The 12386-nt window shown below is 38.5% G+C and overlaps 1 protein-coding gene across 7 annotated transcripts in view; it reads left to right on the top strand.

Annotated features, from left to right (window-relative positions):
* Window positions 1–12386, top strand: part of LOC106878803 (H(+)/Cl(-) exchange transporter 3) — a 118959-nt gene that overhangs the window by 76268 nt on the left and 30305 nt on the right. For all 7 annotated transcript variants that reach the window (XM_014928143.2, XM_014928142.2, XM_014928141.2 and 4 more), the window contains 12 exons: window positions 15–163; window positions 843–1007; window positions 1747–1953; window positions 2704–2784; window positions 4436–4618; window positions 4875–4964; window positions 5706–5761; window positions 7382–7450; window positions 7753–7894; window positions 8568–8653; window positions 9414–9538; window positions 11306–11420. In XM_014928143.2, the coding sequence (XP_014783629.1) occupies window positions 15–163; window positions 843–1007; window positions 1747–1953; window positions 2704–2784; window positions 4436–4618; window positions 4875–4964; window positions 5706–5761; window positions 7382–7450; window positions 7753–7894; window positions 8568–8653; window positions 9414–9538; window positions 11306–11420 (1468 nt within the window). The remainder of the gene's footprint in view (window positions 1–14; window positions 164–842; window positions 1008–1746; window positions 1954–2703; window positions 2785–4435; window positions 4619–4874; window positions 4965–5705; window positions 5762–7381; window positions 7451–7752; window positions 7895–8567; window positions 8654–9413; window positions 9539–11305; window positions 11421–12386) is intronic.

The following is a 12386-nucleotide window of genomic DNA, read 5'->3' as shown; positions in this document are numbered from 1 at the left end:
ATGTTTGGTTGCAGGTTTGAGTGCTGGCATCATTGATATTGGGACAACGTGGATGTCAGACTTGAAAGAAGGTATTTGTTTAGATGCTTTCTGGTTGAACAGAGAACAGTGTTGCTGGTCAGTTGTCAACACCACATTTGATGAGGCTGCAAACTGTTCACAGGTCAGTGGGTCATTTTCATCTTGCTGCTGCTGCTGTTGTTGTTGTTGTTGTTGTTGTTGTTGTTGTTGTTGTTGTTGTTGTTCTGCTTATTATTTATTCTTCTTACTCAACTTGTGTCTTTTGTGGGTGAAAAGATAAGGCAGATAAGTAACCAACTATGAAGCTTGTCAAAGCAATATCCTGTAGTTTCGTGGCTGAGTGAAGAGAAGACCTGGTGTGTTTACATTTGTTGTAGATTTTCTAATTTGCAGTCTGTTGTGCATAAAATGGGACGTCTGCTTCCGAAGCCCATGATTTCTGGTTCAGACCTACTTTCTGACATCTTAGGCTAGTATCTTTTAACATAACTCTGGTCCAATCAATGCCTTATGAGCAATTTTTTGAGATGGAAAGTGAAAGAAACCTCTCACATATATGTTTATATACATGTGTATGTGTGTCTATGCCAGTGCTTGTGTTCATATTTACTCTCATCTTTACATGTGTTGCTGGTGGTAAACAATGGCTTTGCTAACAGTGTTGTTTGCTTTGTAGCCCACTGTGGAAACATACTTAGGCTTCTTGATTCATTGATGTGTGTGTGTGTGTATACATACATATATATATATATATACACACACACACACTTTTGTGTGTATAAGTGTATGTGTATATAAATTCTTTTTTTGTATTCTTCTAGTGGTACACCTACGCCAAATTATTTGGGATAACCAACAGTCAGGGAGCTGGTTCCTACATTGTTGAATATATGTTATATGTTGTTGTGGCATTAACACTTGCTGCACTTGCTGCAATGTTGGTGCGTGTGTTTGCTCCATATGCCTGCGGTTCAGGTATTCCTGAGGTAAGTCAAAGTTCCTACTTTATCATTGATTATTGTCTCAATACAAAGATCTCATTGGTCTCATTTAAAGATCAGTGAATCCTTCTGCTATCTTCCTCTGCTCAACTTCATTGTCTGCCAACGAAGCATTGTTTCCCGTTGCACCCTTTTTCCACAATGTTTTAAATGCAATTATTTGCACCGAAGCTCTACATTGTGCAACATTTTATCATTTAGTATTTTTTTTAAAATCTTCTATTTGCTAAACATTATGATTTTGAAAATTTTAATTGTTGAAATTATTAATTCTTTTGTCACTATTACACAAGTGTTGTGGTTCCGTTATCAAGTCCATTGTCACCATTATCAAGTTTTCTAGCAATTTTAACCAAGTCATCTAGCATTATTAACATTATCTTTAGAGGTGACGGATGTGTAGATGTAAATGCAAAAAATCTTTCCTCTTTAAAGTTAGTCTGAAAAATTATGTGATTAACTCAGACATTTAGACATGTAATAACCAACAGTTTTCGTACAAGTAGAAAGATATATTTTTTTCAATGTGTAAGTACTGATATAGAATAAAATCCTTACAGAGCAGAAAAATCTGTCAGCAACCAGTCATGAGACTTGAACTCACATCCCTTGTACTACATTTCAGTGCTTCAAAAACAAACTTATGTTCGTTACATATCACGTAACTGTTTTTTTTTTGTTTTTTTTTTTTCAATTTTTTTTTTCAATTTTTTTTCTTTTGCAGATAAAAACTATTTTGAGTGGCTTCATTATCCGAGGCTACCTAGGGAAATGGACATTAATGATCAAATCAGTTGGGATGATGTTAGCTGTATCTGCAGGCCTTAGTCTTGGTAAAGAAGGCCCCTTTGTTCATGTAGCATGTTGTTGTGGGAACATTTTTTCCTACTTGTTCCCTAAATATGGGAAGAATGAAGCTAAAAAGAGAGAGGTAAGGCCAGCATTTTTCCTTCTACTTTTAATATTTTTATTGCCTGCTATTATTTGGCTGTGCCAATTCATGGGTGCTGATTTCAAGAGTTTTATGCTAGGAAAATGACCCCATCTTTCTCTGTAAGGTAGAATTGTGAAGGGAGTAACCAAATATCACAAAGTATTTTTGTTCACTGCACCAGTTCTGCTAGGGCACACGAATTACATAAAAACATCCAACACACAGCTTGGTCTGTACACCACATCCATAGTTGGGGTTGTATAGACACCCTCTGCAATTGAACCTGCAATCACATTGTTGTGAAGCAAATTTCTTAACAAGGTGACCATGTTCCCTAGCAACAGTTTCAGTGACCTGACAGAAAACACATTACAAGCATTGTTTCTTTCTTCTTTTGACGAATGCATTTAGTTACTTGTATTGTTTTACCCCTGGTCAGCCCTGATTCAACAGACCTATAATCAACGACATTCCACTCTGTGACCATCCTATCTATCATTGTCTTCCTTTTGTAAGATGACAGGGTGCAGTTTGAGGAAATTTGCCTGAATCTGTAGCATGTTTGAGGGCAGAGGTTTCTTTGGTGCCTGCTGTACTCTGTCAACTTCTGTATTTTTTGGAATGCCAGCTCTTGTCTCATCATCATCATCATCATCATCATCATCATCATGTTCTTCACCATTGTCAATTTTATCGTACAACCATTGTGACATCTTGTTACATCTGGCTTCCTTTTTTCCTGTGAAGGTCCTATCAGCTGCTGCTGCTGCTGGGGTCAGTGTAGCGTTTGGTGCCCCAATTGGTGGGGTGTTGTTCAGTCTAGAAGAGGTAAGGAAATTGTTTATTTTAACTCTTACTACTACTTTATATTATATTTAACTCTAAAAACTTTTTTGTTTTAGTCGTATATATATATTTATGGCTGTGTGTGTACATATATGTATGTGGGTGCATACATATATGTGCACACAATGCAATGTATGAAACTCTTGGCCATTGAGCCACTTATGTATCTTTACAGCCAAATAAAATGTGTGTGTGTGTGTGTGTGTGTGTGTGTGTGTGTGCCATTTACCTGCAGACATCCTCTTTTCCACTCCTTTCTTCTCTCACTTTTACTGCTGTTTATCATTACACAACAAAAAATTATTAGGACATAAAGGATTTTGTACAAAGAAAGTGTGTACACAATCCTTATATTAAGATATCTGAAACATTTGGCACATCACACACACACACACACACTGTTTTCATATTCCATCAACTTAAAAGAAATGCTTTCCATCCTACAAAACTTACACTTGTATTCAGTTCTGGAAGTTAGTAGCTGGAATTTGGTACAAAAGAATCCAAATACAATGGAACTTTGGCTTACAAGTCCTTCCCATCAGTTTATGAACAATTTTTCAAACCTGAATATACATCTCAAGTAATGAATATATGCAAGCTGACAAGCTGGGGGTGTCAGTTGCTGTTTTGCTTTCATTCAGTGCACAGCCCTGCTCAAATTCACCATGCTTTCTCTTGAATTTCCTATGGGTAAAATAATTTCAGCTTATGAACATTTTGGGTGATAAACAGCCTTCAGGAAAAAATCAAATTCATAAACCAAGGTTCCACTTTACCTAATCTTCACTTTCACAACAGTTTGACAGTTATTAGTTATTTCCAGCATTTCCTAACAATGTGTCAGGAGTTCTAGGAAAGGTTTGTGCTGAATTTAATTGGCGCCAGTGTGTGGCTGGTATTTATTTAATCAATCTTGGTTGGAATTGAATGTGAAGGGACATAACTAAGTATTGTAAAGTATTTTATCCAAAATTATTGATTCTAGTTGTCACTGAAAATACATCATCAGCATTTAACAGCAGGTCTCCATGCTGGCATGGGTTAGATGATTTGATAGGAGATGACCAGGTTTCATTTTGTCTGTTTTAACATAATCTCTACAGTTGGATGCCCTTCCTAATACCAGCCACGTTACATGTGTGCTGGGTGCTTTTACACAGTTCTGGCACAAGCACTTTTACATGGTACTAGCAAAGGTGCTTTTATGTTCATCAGCACCCATATGCCCACAAGACTAGCACTTCTCAGCTGAGAAAAGGACATAGAGGACATGCCTGTATATATGGACGGCCATAATTTTACTTGGCTTGACATATCAAGCACAGTAAAACCACCAGAAGTCTCAGTCCCTTGTCTTCCCTCCTATATCTGAAGCACCTTTCTCACCATTTTGTCCCATTCTTCTTGGGTCTACCCTTTCCACACATTCCTTTTACAATCAGAAATCGGCACTTCTTGATGCAAATCTCCTCATCCATAAGCATCTCCTGACCTTTTCAGTGCAGTCTTCTTTCTTGCACACAACATCTGATGCCTCTTATACTTGCTACTCTGTCTGCTCTCGCTGTTGAAATATCTCTCTTCTTCTCACTGATACCTCAATTATTTTCTGTTTCCTTTCCATCTTCAGGTCAGCTACTATTTCCCATTGAAGACCCTATGGCGTTCCTTTTTCTGCGCCTTGGCTGCAGCCTTTGTCCTTCGTTCGCTGAATCCATTTGGTAATGACCATCTTGTCATGTTCTACATAGACTACAATGAACCATGGTACCTTCAGGAGCTCATACCATTTATACTTCTTGGAGCATTTGGTGTGAGTTGATTTCTCTTTATTTTTCTTTCTCTTTTTCCCCCTCTGTGAAATTTCTTCAGTTTTCTTGTAATCCTTCCTCCCCCTCTTTTCACCTGTATTCCCTCTTCCTTCCACTCCTTCCTTCTCTCTTCTATCTCATCCTCGTTCTCTAAATTATCTCCTCTTCCTCCTCCCTTCTTTCTCTCTTATCTTCTCCCTCCTCTGCCTTCCCCCTCTCAAACCTGCTCCTACTCTCATTTCTCATTTCTATTTCCAGGGATTGTATGGTAGCTTCTTTATAAAGTTTAATATTATGTGGTGCAGATATCGCAAAACTTCCAACCTGGGCAAATATCCAATTGTTGAGGTAAGTCGTAGCTTGACCAATCCAAGTCCCTACAAGATCACTCGATCTGCTAGGAATAATAGTTAAATCTGTTTTAAAAAAAGGACACATTGGACAATGTAATCCTTGATAAACATAAATATAGGTTGAGCATGATTGGAGTGCCTTTTATGCCATATTTCTGCTCCATCAGGAATGTCCTGGGGTTTAACATCAAAGCCAAATGAGGAAATTCTATTTGAGGACTCAACTTGCTAGAAATAACAGTCAAATCTCACTCAAAACTCTCCTTATCTTAAAGGATGAAAAGAAGGGATGGGATGGCTTCAGCTGGAATAAGTTTTATCACCTTGCCATGACATTCTATGCTTGTTGTAAATGAGTGTCATTGTCATCCAAACGATGACACTTTTTACAGTCTTCTGTGAAAACATGTCTGGCTATGGAGTGGTGGGGTGGGGGTGGGGGATTAATATTACCTTGCTTGGAAACACATGAAGTTTCATGTCAAGAAGGGTGCCTGGTTGCAGAAAACCTGCTTCACCCAATTCTGACGGACCCATGCTAACGTGGGAAAGTGGATGTTAAAACAGTAATGATGATCTATCGACCCAAGTTGCATCCAGTAGGACTGAACCCAAAACCACACTGTCGTACCTGTCTCCTGTACCGTCAATTTGCACCCCCTCCACCCTCTAACAAATACACACCCAAACATGCATTAATCCTCCACTCAACCATTTCATCTTTGTTTTCTTGCAGGTTTTGGTTGTTACATTTATTACGGCTCTTCTCAGTTTTCCCAATCAGTATACAAGGTATGTAGCACACGTTGTAAGCTATTAATGAATTACATCTTACATTCTTGTGAAAGATAATGCTGTTGGTTTCAGGTTTTTAATAAACCAATCTGGTTCACTGTATTTCTGACAGTGAGAGGGATGGGTAGGGGCCATTGCCACTCATTAGGTGTTTCTGGGCCTTGTTGACTAGATTCTCAACAGCTTAAACAAAATTTCTTTAGCCAAAAGAGAAGAAATCTCTAACGGAAAAGAGGAGAACAGGGTGCAAGTAGGGCAGGAAAAGTGAGTCGGTCATGAGATGCTACGAAGCAAAAAAAAAATGCACCTTTGCAAATGCACAAACACTGCATTTTGGTGCAAATTTTACTAAGCCTTTGAATAAATGAAATTTCCTTTAACTCTAGAGCTATAATGTAATACAAACAAAGTGGTGGATGAAAACAAAACAAGGTATGAAGTAAACTTGTGTGTGCATGCACGTTCCTTCCGTCAGGTATTAGCTTCTATTTCTTGCACGTACCATAATCCTCATCATTTACCATCCATGTTTCATGCCGGCATGGGTGGAATGGTTTGACAGGATCCGATGGGCCTAAGGATTGCATTGTGCTCCAGTGTTTGCTTTGGTATGGTTTCTGTGACTGGATGTCCAGCACTAATGAGGCCCCATCTGGTTTGCAAAGACTACAAACCCTGAGGGGGAAACCTTGTATTAAAAGATGAGGGGTAAAATTATGATAGAAGGGAGCAGAGCAGAACAGGTTTTTCTTGCTGTAGAGGTGCTGCATGACTTCTTACATTTCAGAAGAAGGTTCGGAGGGATCAGGTGAAAGTGGCAGACAACAAAAATAGCAGTGATGGACTGTGAAGGTCTGAGGTGGGTTGAGAATGCAGAGGGGCAGAGGGAATGAGTGAAGAGTATGGAACAGCAGAAGAGTAATGATGTTGAGTAGGGAAGAGAGAAGCAAGTGCATGAAGAAGATAAGAGATATGTGGTGGGGAAGATGGGGAGACAAGCTTCATTGGAGAACTGTGAAATGTCAATGAACATCAGAACAAAGAACTCTTGTTCTTTGTGTTCTGAGTTCAAATCCCATCAAAATCAACTTTGCTTTTCATCCTTTCAGACTTGATAAGCTAAACATACCAACCACGTATTTGGGTCAATGTAATCAACTGGTCTCCTCCGCTCAAAATTGCTGATTTTTTAATCTAATTCAGAAAGTTATTTCAATATATTCACTTGAAACTGTTTTAGATAAAAAGTCTATATAACTGTGTGACACAAATGGCACCTGTGCCAGTGGCATGTAAAAGCACCCATTACACTCTTGGAGTGGTTGGCATTAGGAAAGGCATTCAACTGTTAAAACCATTCCAAAAGTACCAGTTGCGGACTGGGGGTCAATCTAATTGATTGGCCCCCCTCCCCCAATAACTCTAATTTGGTTCCTCAGAGAAAATTTCTTAAAGAAACTTGTGTGAATCCAGCAACATTCTGAGGACATTTGCCTGTTTCTTTTGATACACCGTCATTGGTGTTTGGCCTGGAAGCTTGCTTCCCAACCACGTGGTCTTGGGTTCAATCTCATTGCATGCTTTATTTAATAAGTATTTATTCTTGTTTCTATCTAGAATGAATTCCAGTGAATTGATCCGTCTTCTCGTTAACCGTTGTGGACCAGAAGGAACTCGAGAATTATGGTAAGTTTGTTTTATTTTTATTTCTATGTTATTTAAAATTTTTTTTTTATATTTTAGATTTCTGTAAAGTAAAGTCATTTTTGGTATTTCAGTTTATTTTCCTGTCATTTATTTTATAAGCAGAAATGTCACTGGTTACCGTTTTTACAATTGACCAGTCTTGTTGCATTTCTGATAGTATGAGTGTCAAGGCAGTACCTATGTAACATGAGAAGAACTAATAGCACAAGGTATTTATCAACTGGATTAACAGTGGCAGCATAAACATCATCATCCTAATCTATTTGTTTATCTCGTTGCAGTGACTATAACCGTAGTATAACAAATGTGAACATCTTTGGAGGAAGTGCCGTTGCTGGTGACGGGGTCATCCGTGCAGTTTGGCAGTTATGCTTGGCGCTACTCTTTAAATCTATTATCACCATTTTCACTTTTGGCCTTAAAGTGAGTGAAATAAGTACACATCCTGCACTCTCTCATCGTAACTGAATGCATGATTTATTTCAGTAAAGTGTCTGTGTGTCTATTTGGTGCAGTTCATTATATTTGAGTGCATATATGCACTAGGACTATGTGTGTGCTTGCAGTGTGTATGTGTATGGTTGTGTGCATGTGTATGTATGTACAAAGTGTGTTTGTGCTGTAAAATACAATGGTGTTGATAGCATGTATGTGTGTGTGTGTGTATATATATATTATATATATAGGCACAGGAGTGGCTGAGCAGATTATCTAATCCCTCTTCACTTTATATATAAATACACACACACATACATACATATACATGTGTGTGTGTATATATATATATATATATATACACACACACACGGAGAGAGAGAGTTTGTATGTTTGAACTATGTAATATGTGTGTGTAGAATTGTATGTTCTCAATAATGTGTGTGTGAGTGTGTGTTAATAGCATGTGTTTGTGTTGTATTAATGCTTATTGAACATATGAACGTCCAAGCAATGATGAAGTTGATGCATACACATAGGACACACCTACACCAAGGGTGTGTGTGGTTCATGATGCTATTTATTAAACACTTTTGCACATTATTTCTCAAACTTCCCTTCACTCAATGCCTTCAGTGTTGGAATTGTTTTATTCTTCCAGGTGCCATGTGGTTTGTTTATTCCCAGTATGGTTGTTGGTGCCATTCTTGGCCGCATAGTTGGTATTGGCACTGAACAGTTGGTTGTGTGAGTTATTTCCCTTTACTTTGTTTCCCTTATTTTAAATTCAGGAAGGAAGTGGTAGCACTCATGCCCTTTAAAAGCGGTTTCCCCATCCCCATCTTCATCCTTTAATATCCGTTTTCCATGCTGGCTTCCGTTGAATGGTTTAACCAGAGCCGACAAGCTGTGGAGCTACACCAGGTTCTAGTTATCTCATGCAGGTGAAATTGATACGGCTGATGTTCAGCTTGACATCTGTAAGTCTGTGACTGGGGGGGGGGGGAAGAAACATAGCCATATTTTCAGATGGTAAAGTGTGATCTTGGGAGATTCGGCTGCTATTTTTTGGCTATTATCTAGCATTACATGATCTAATGTTAACACCAAATCTCCATGATGTATGATGGAGATTTGGCTATTATATCTAGCAGGTTGAATGACCATTATTCTAGTTAATGAAATAAATCTTCCCTTTCTCAGTAAAATGGTTTATCAGTGAGGTTATTGAACAGTGTGTCGAAGAAGTCAGGTGGGGAATTAAGCCCTTTGCATATCCAGTTGGCAATGTGAGTTCAAATTCTAATTGGTCTGCCTTATTTTGTACATTCCTTGTACTCAGAATTTCTAATTAGGAAAGCTCAGCTGTTTTCCAGTTGGACTAAACTGAATTGCTTCTAACCGTTTACAAAAGTAAGATGGTTTGGATTAAATTGGTCAGAATTTGCTTCTTATAATTTTTCTACACAATATTTTAAGACCTTTTTTTTTAATCTTTATTTTACAGAGCAAATAGGGATTCCTGGTTTTTTTCCAATATGTGTACATCTCAGGAGATGTGTACAGTTACTCCAGGTCTGTATGCCATGGTTGGGGCTGCTGCAGCACTTGGAGGGGTGACAAGGATGACAGGTAAGAGAAATAAAGACTTAGTTGCTTCATCAATCCTCACACACAACAAATACCATTCTTCCTATTCTAGCAGAAACTCTATTCTTTGTCACTGGACATTCATTTTTCCTTCCATACATCCGTTTCTCTTGAATCATTTAGCATTTTTTTTACCCAACTGTCATCCATTCTCGACATGCTATGCCAGCACACTACAGCCCCTTGTATAACCCCACCCCACTCTCTCTCTCTCATTAACATTACCAGACTGGAGCTTGGTGTTACTCCCCAGCTTGCCAGTTCTGGTCAACTCCTACAACCCATGCCAACATTGACAATGGACATCAAATACTGACGATTACTCATCCAGCAAAGCATGATTCCTTCATTTCTCTCCAGCCTTCAGACATCTTCAATGTCTGCTCTTCACAGTTTGTATACATTGATCATACAATGCACTCTTCATTCCAAGAAATAATTCCCCTCTTGCCATCAGAGTTAATCACTCCCTGAACTTTCTCCACTTAATTCTTACTCTGGCTCTCACACTTATGGGACACCCATCTTCACTCTTGATCTGGTTACCGGGGTAATAGAAGCCATTGACTAATTCCAAAGAGCTTTCCAGGAATTTGAAGGAATTCATTTCATGTGTGCCCTTACTGCCTGTTATCCCACTGCACCTTTTGTGCACCCATGATTTACTTTGGGTCCTGGCACCTGTGCTGGTGGCACATAAAAAGCACTGTTTGAACATTGTGCCTCACAGAGATAGTGACAGATGTCCAAGACCTTTGCCAATATACTGTGCTTGAGAAGACCTGTCAAGCCAAGTGAGATTGTAGTCCTGTAACAAAAGTAAAAGTGAACCTTAGTGGGTGCATAAATCACATGAGTAGATCGTTTCCAAAATTAGTTGAAGTGCTGCTTCAGAAAATTTTTACCAGTTTTTTTTTTAATATTGTGTAAAAGGAAACAAACATATAAAAAGAAAATTTATACATAAACTTGATCAGTTTGCATTTTAGCCACTGCCAGGTGGTGTGTTTAATTTGTTCACTGAACACAGCCACGAATTCCCCCTTGTTTTTCAAAAATCACCCCTAAATCACAAAATAAGCTGGGAACATCTGCCCTATTTTTCAAATCCTGTCAGCAACACTGAAGCTGGAAGCAGGACAATAATCCAATTCTACTCTTTATCGCATTCAATACTATAAACACGTTTTTAAGCACAACACAAGTGGAGTCAAAAAGAAACACCACCTTTCGCCAACACAGCAGGGTCAACACTGCGTGAAGCACAGTGCTCTCTCTCTCTCTCTCCCTCCCTCGCGTGCAGCTTCCTATCTTGGACATGTGAGCATGCGCACAACTGCCAAACATTGCATCACTAGAACTGTGAAGAACACAGTTCCATACAAGGATTTTTGTATTTTGTTTCATAAACTAAGGGATGGCTACTGACATTAAGCTTGAAGATTAAATAATGTACAAATATAAAGAAAGAATTAAAAAGGATTCATTATATTGAATGTTATCGATAATATTGAGTGGAGGTAGCGGGTGCTGCAGTACCTATACACATGCCACCACTCCTTTGAGTTGAGCAGCATTGACAACAGCTCCACTTTTGACTTTATTTTTGTTCTACGGTTTTTGTTTATCACAACCATGGTCATACTAGAGCACTGCCTGCTGTTAGTATTTCATTTTATATATTTTTTTCTGTACCTTTCATTTTTAAAATTATTAAAAAATTTTTTTTTTCTTAAATTCTATTTTCAGTGTCTTTGGTTGTGATAATGTTTGAGCTGACAGGTGGGTTGCAGTACATTGTACCCATGATGCTTGCCGTGATGACAAGTAAATGGGTTGGGGATGCTCTTGGCAAGGAAGGAATGTATCCTTTTTCTCAAGTCTGAAATTTAGAGTTTTACGTGTTTCATTTTTCCATTTAGTTGCAGGAAGATGAAGGGTGAAGGTGGGTCTTGTGGGAATCACCTTGCACTGTTGAGGTCAATTCGGTATTTATTTTGTGGTTGTGTGGGAAGCCTCTAAAGGTTGGTCGTATTGTTTTACTGCATAGATTTGTTGCATTGGGGAGTGCAGAACCAACAGTGGAGATGTCAAGAGGAGGATAGACAGGTGTATTGGGCAGCTTACAAGAGTAGGGGGTGGTTATAAAGCATGGCTTGTGTGTTCCCATGTATCTATGTATGTATAATCAATAGTGTTGTGAGAGTTTCTCATTCCTTCTTTAAATGTTCTTTATGCACAAAAGTATGCATATCTCACACTAATATGAGATTGCACCAGCATGGCCATGTGGATAGAGCATATTACAAACTATTGGAATGAAATGTCTGTCAAAAGACCAGCTAGTCACATGGTGGACTGAAGTGGCACTTGAACATCCATAACAAATGAGCAAAAATTGAGACATTGCTGCAGTGTTTGGGATCAGCTCTTTAAATGACTTTCAGGGCTCAAAAGTTATTGTAAGATACCAGGCTAGAAAAGAGTAATTCTAGGTACAGCAAAAGGTCAGACTCTGTAAGGAGCAGACAGCCACCATGTGTGTGTGTGTGTGTGTGCGCACACACCAACATTTACTGATCTGATCCATGCAAGCATGGAAAAGTAGATGTTAAAACAAAAATAATATTTATACACGATGTGTGGTTAAGAAGTTTGTTCCCCACCGCCATGTGATTTTGGGTTCATTCTCACTGGGTAGCACGTTAGTTAAGTGCCTGCTGCTACAGCCCGAGATTCATCAAAACCTCTTGAGAGCATTTGGTAGATGGAAATTGAAAAAAAGGCCATCATGTATACATATATATATATATATATATATATATATATA

Source organism: Octopus bimaculoides, chromosome 20, assembly GCF_001194135.2.
Source record: "Octopus bimaculoides isolate UCB-OBI-ISO-001 chromosome 20, ASM119413v2, whole genome shotgun sequence".
Classification (NCBI taxonomy): Eukaryota; Metazoa; Mollusca; class Cephalopoda; order Octopoda; family Octopodidae; genus Octopus; species Octopus bimaculoides.
This window is presented reverse-complemented; position numbering and strand designations above follow the sequence as displayed.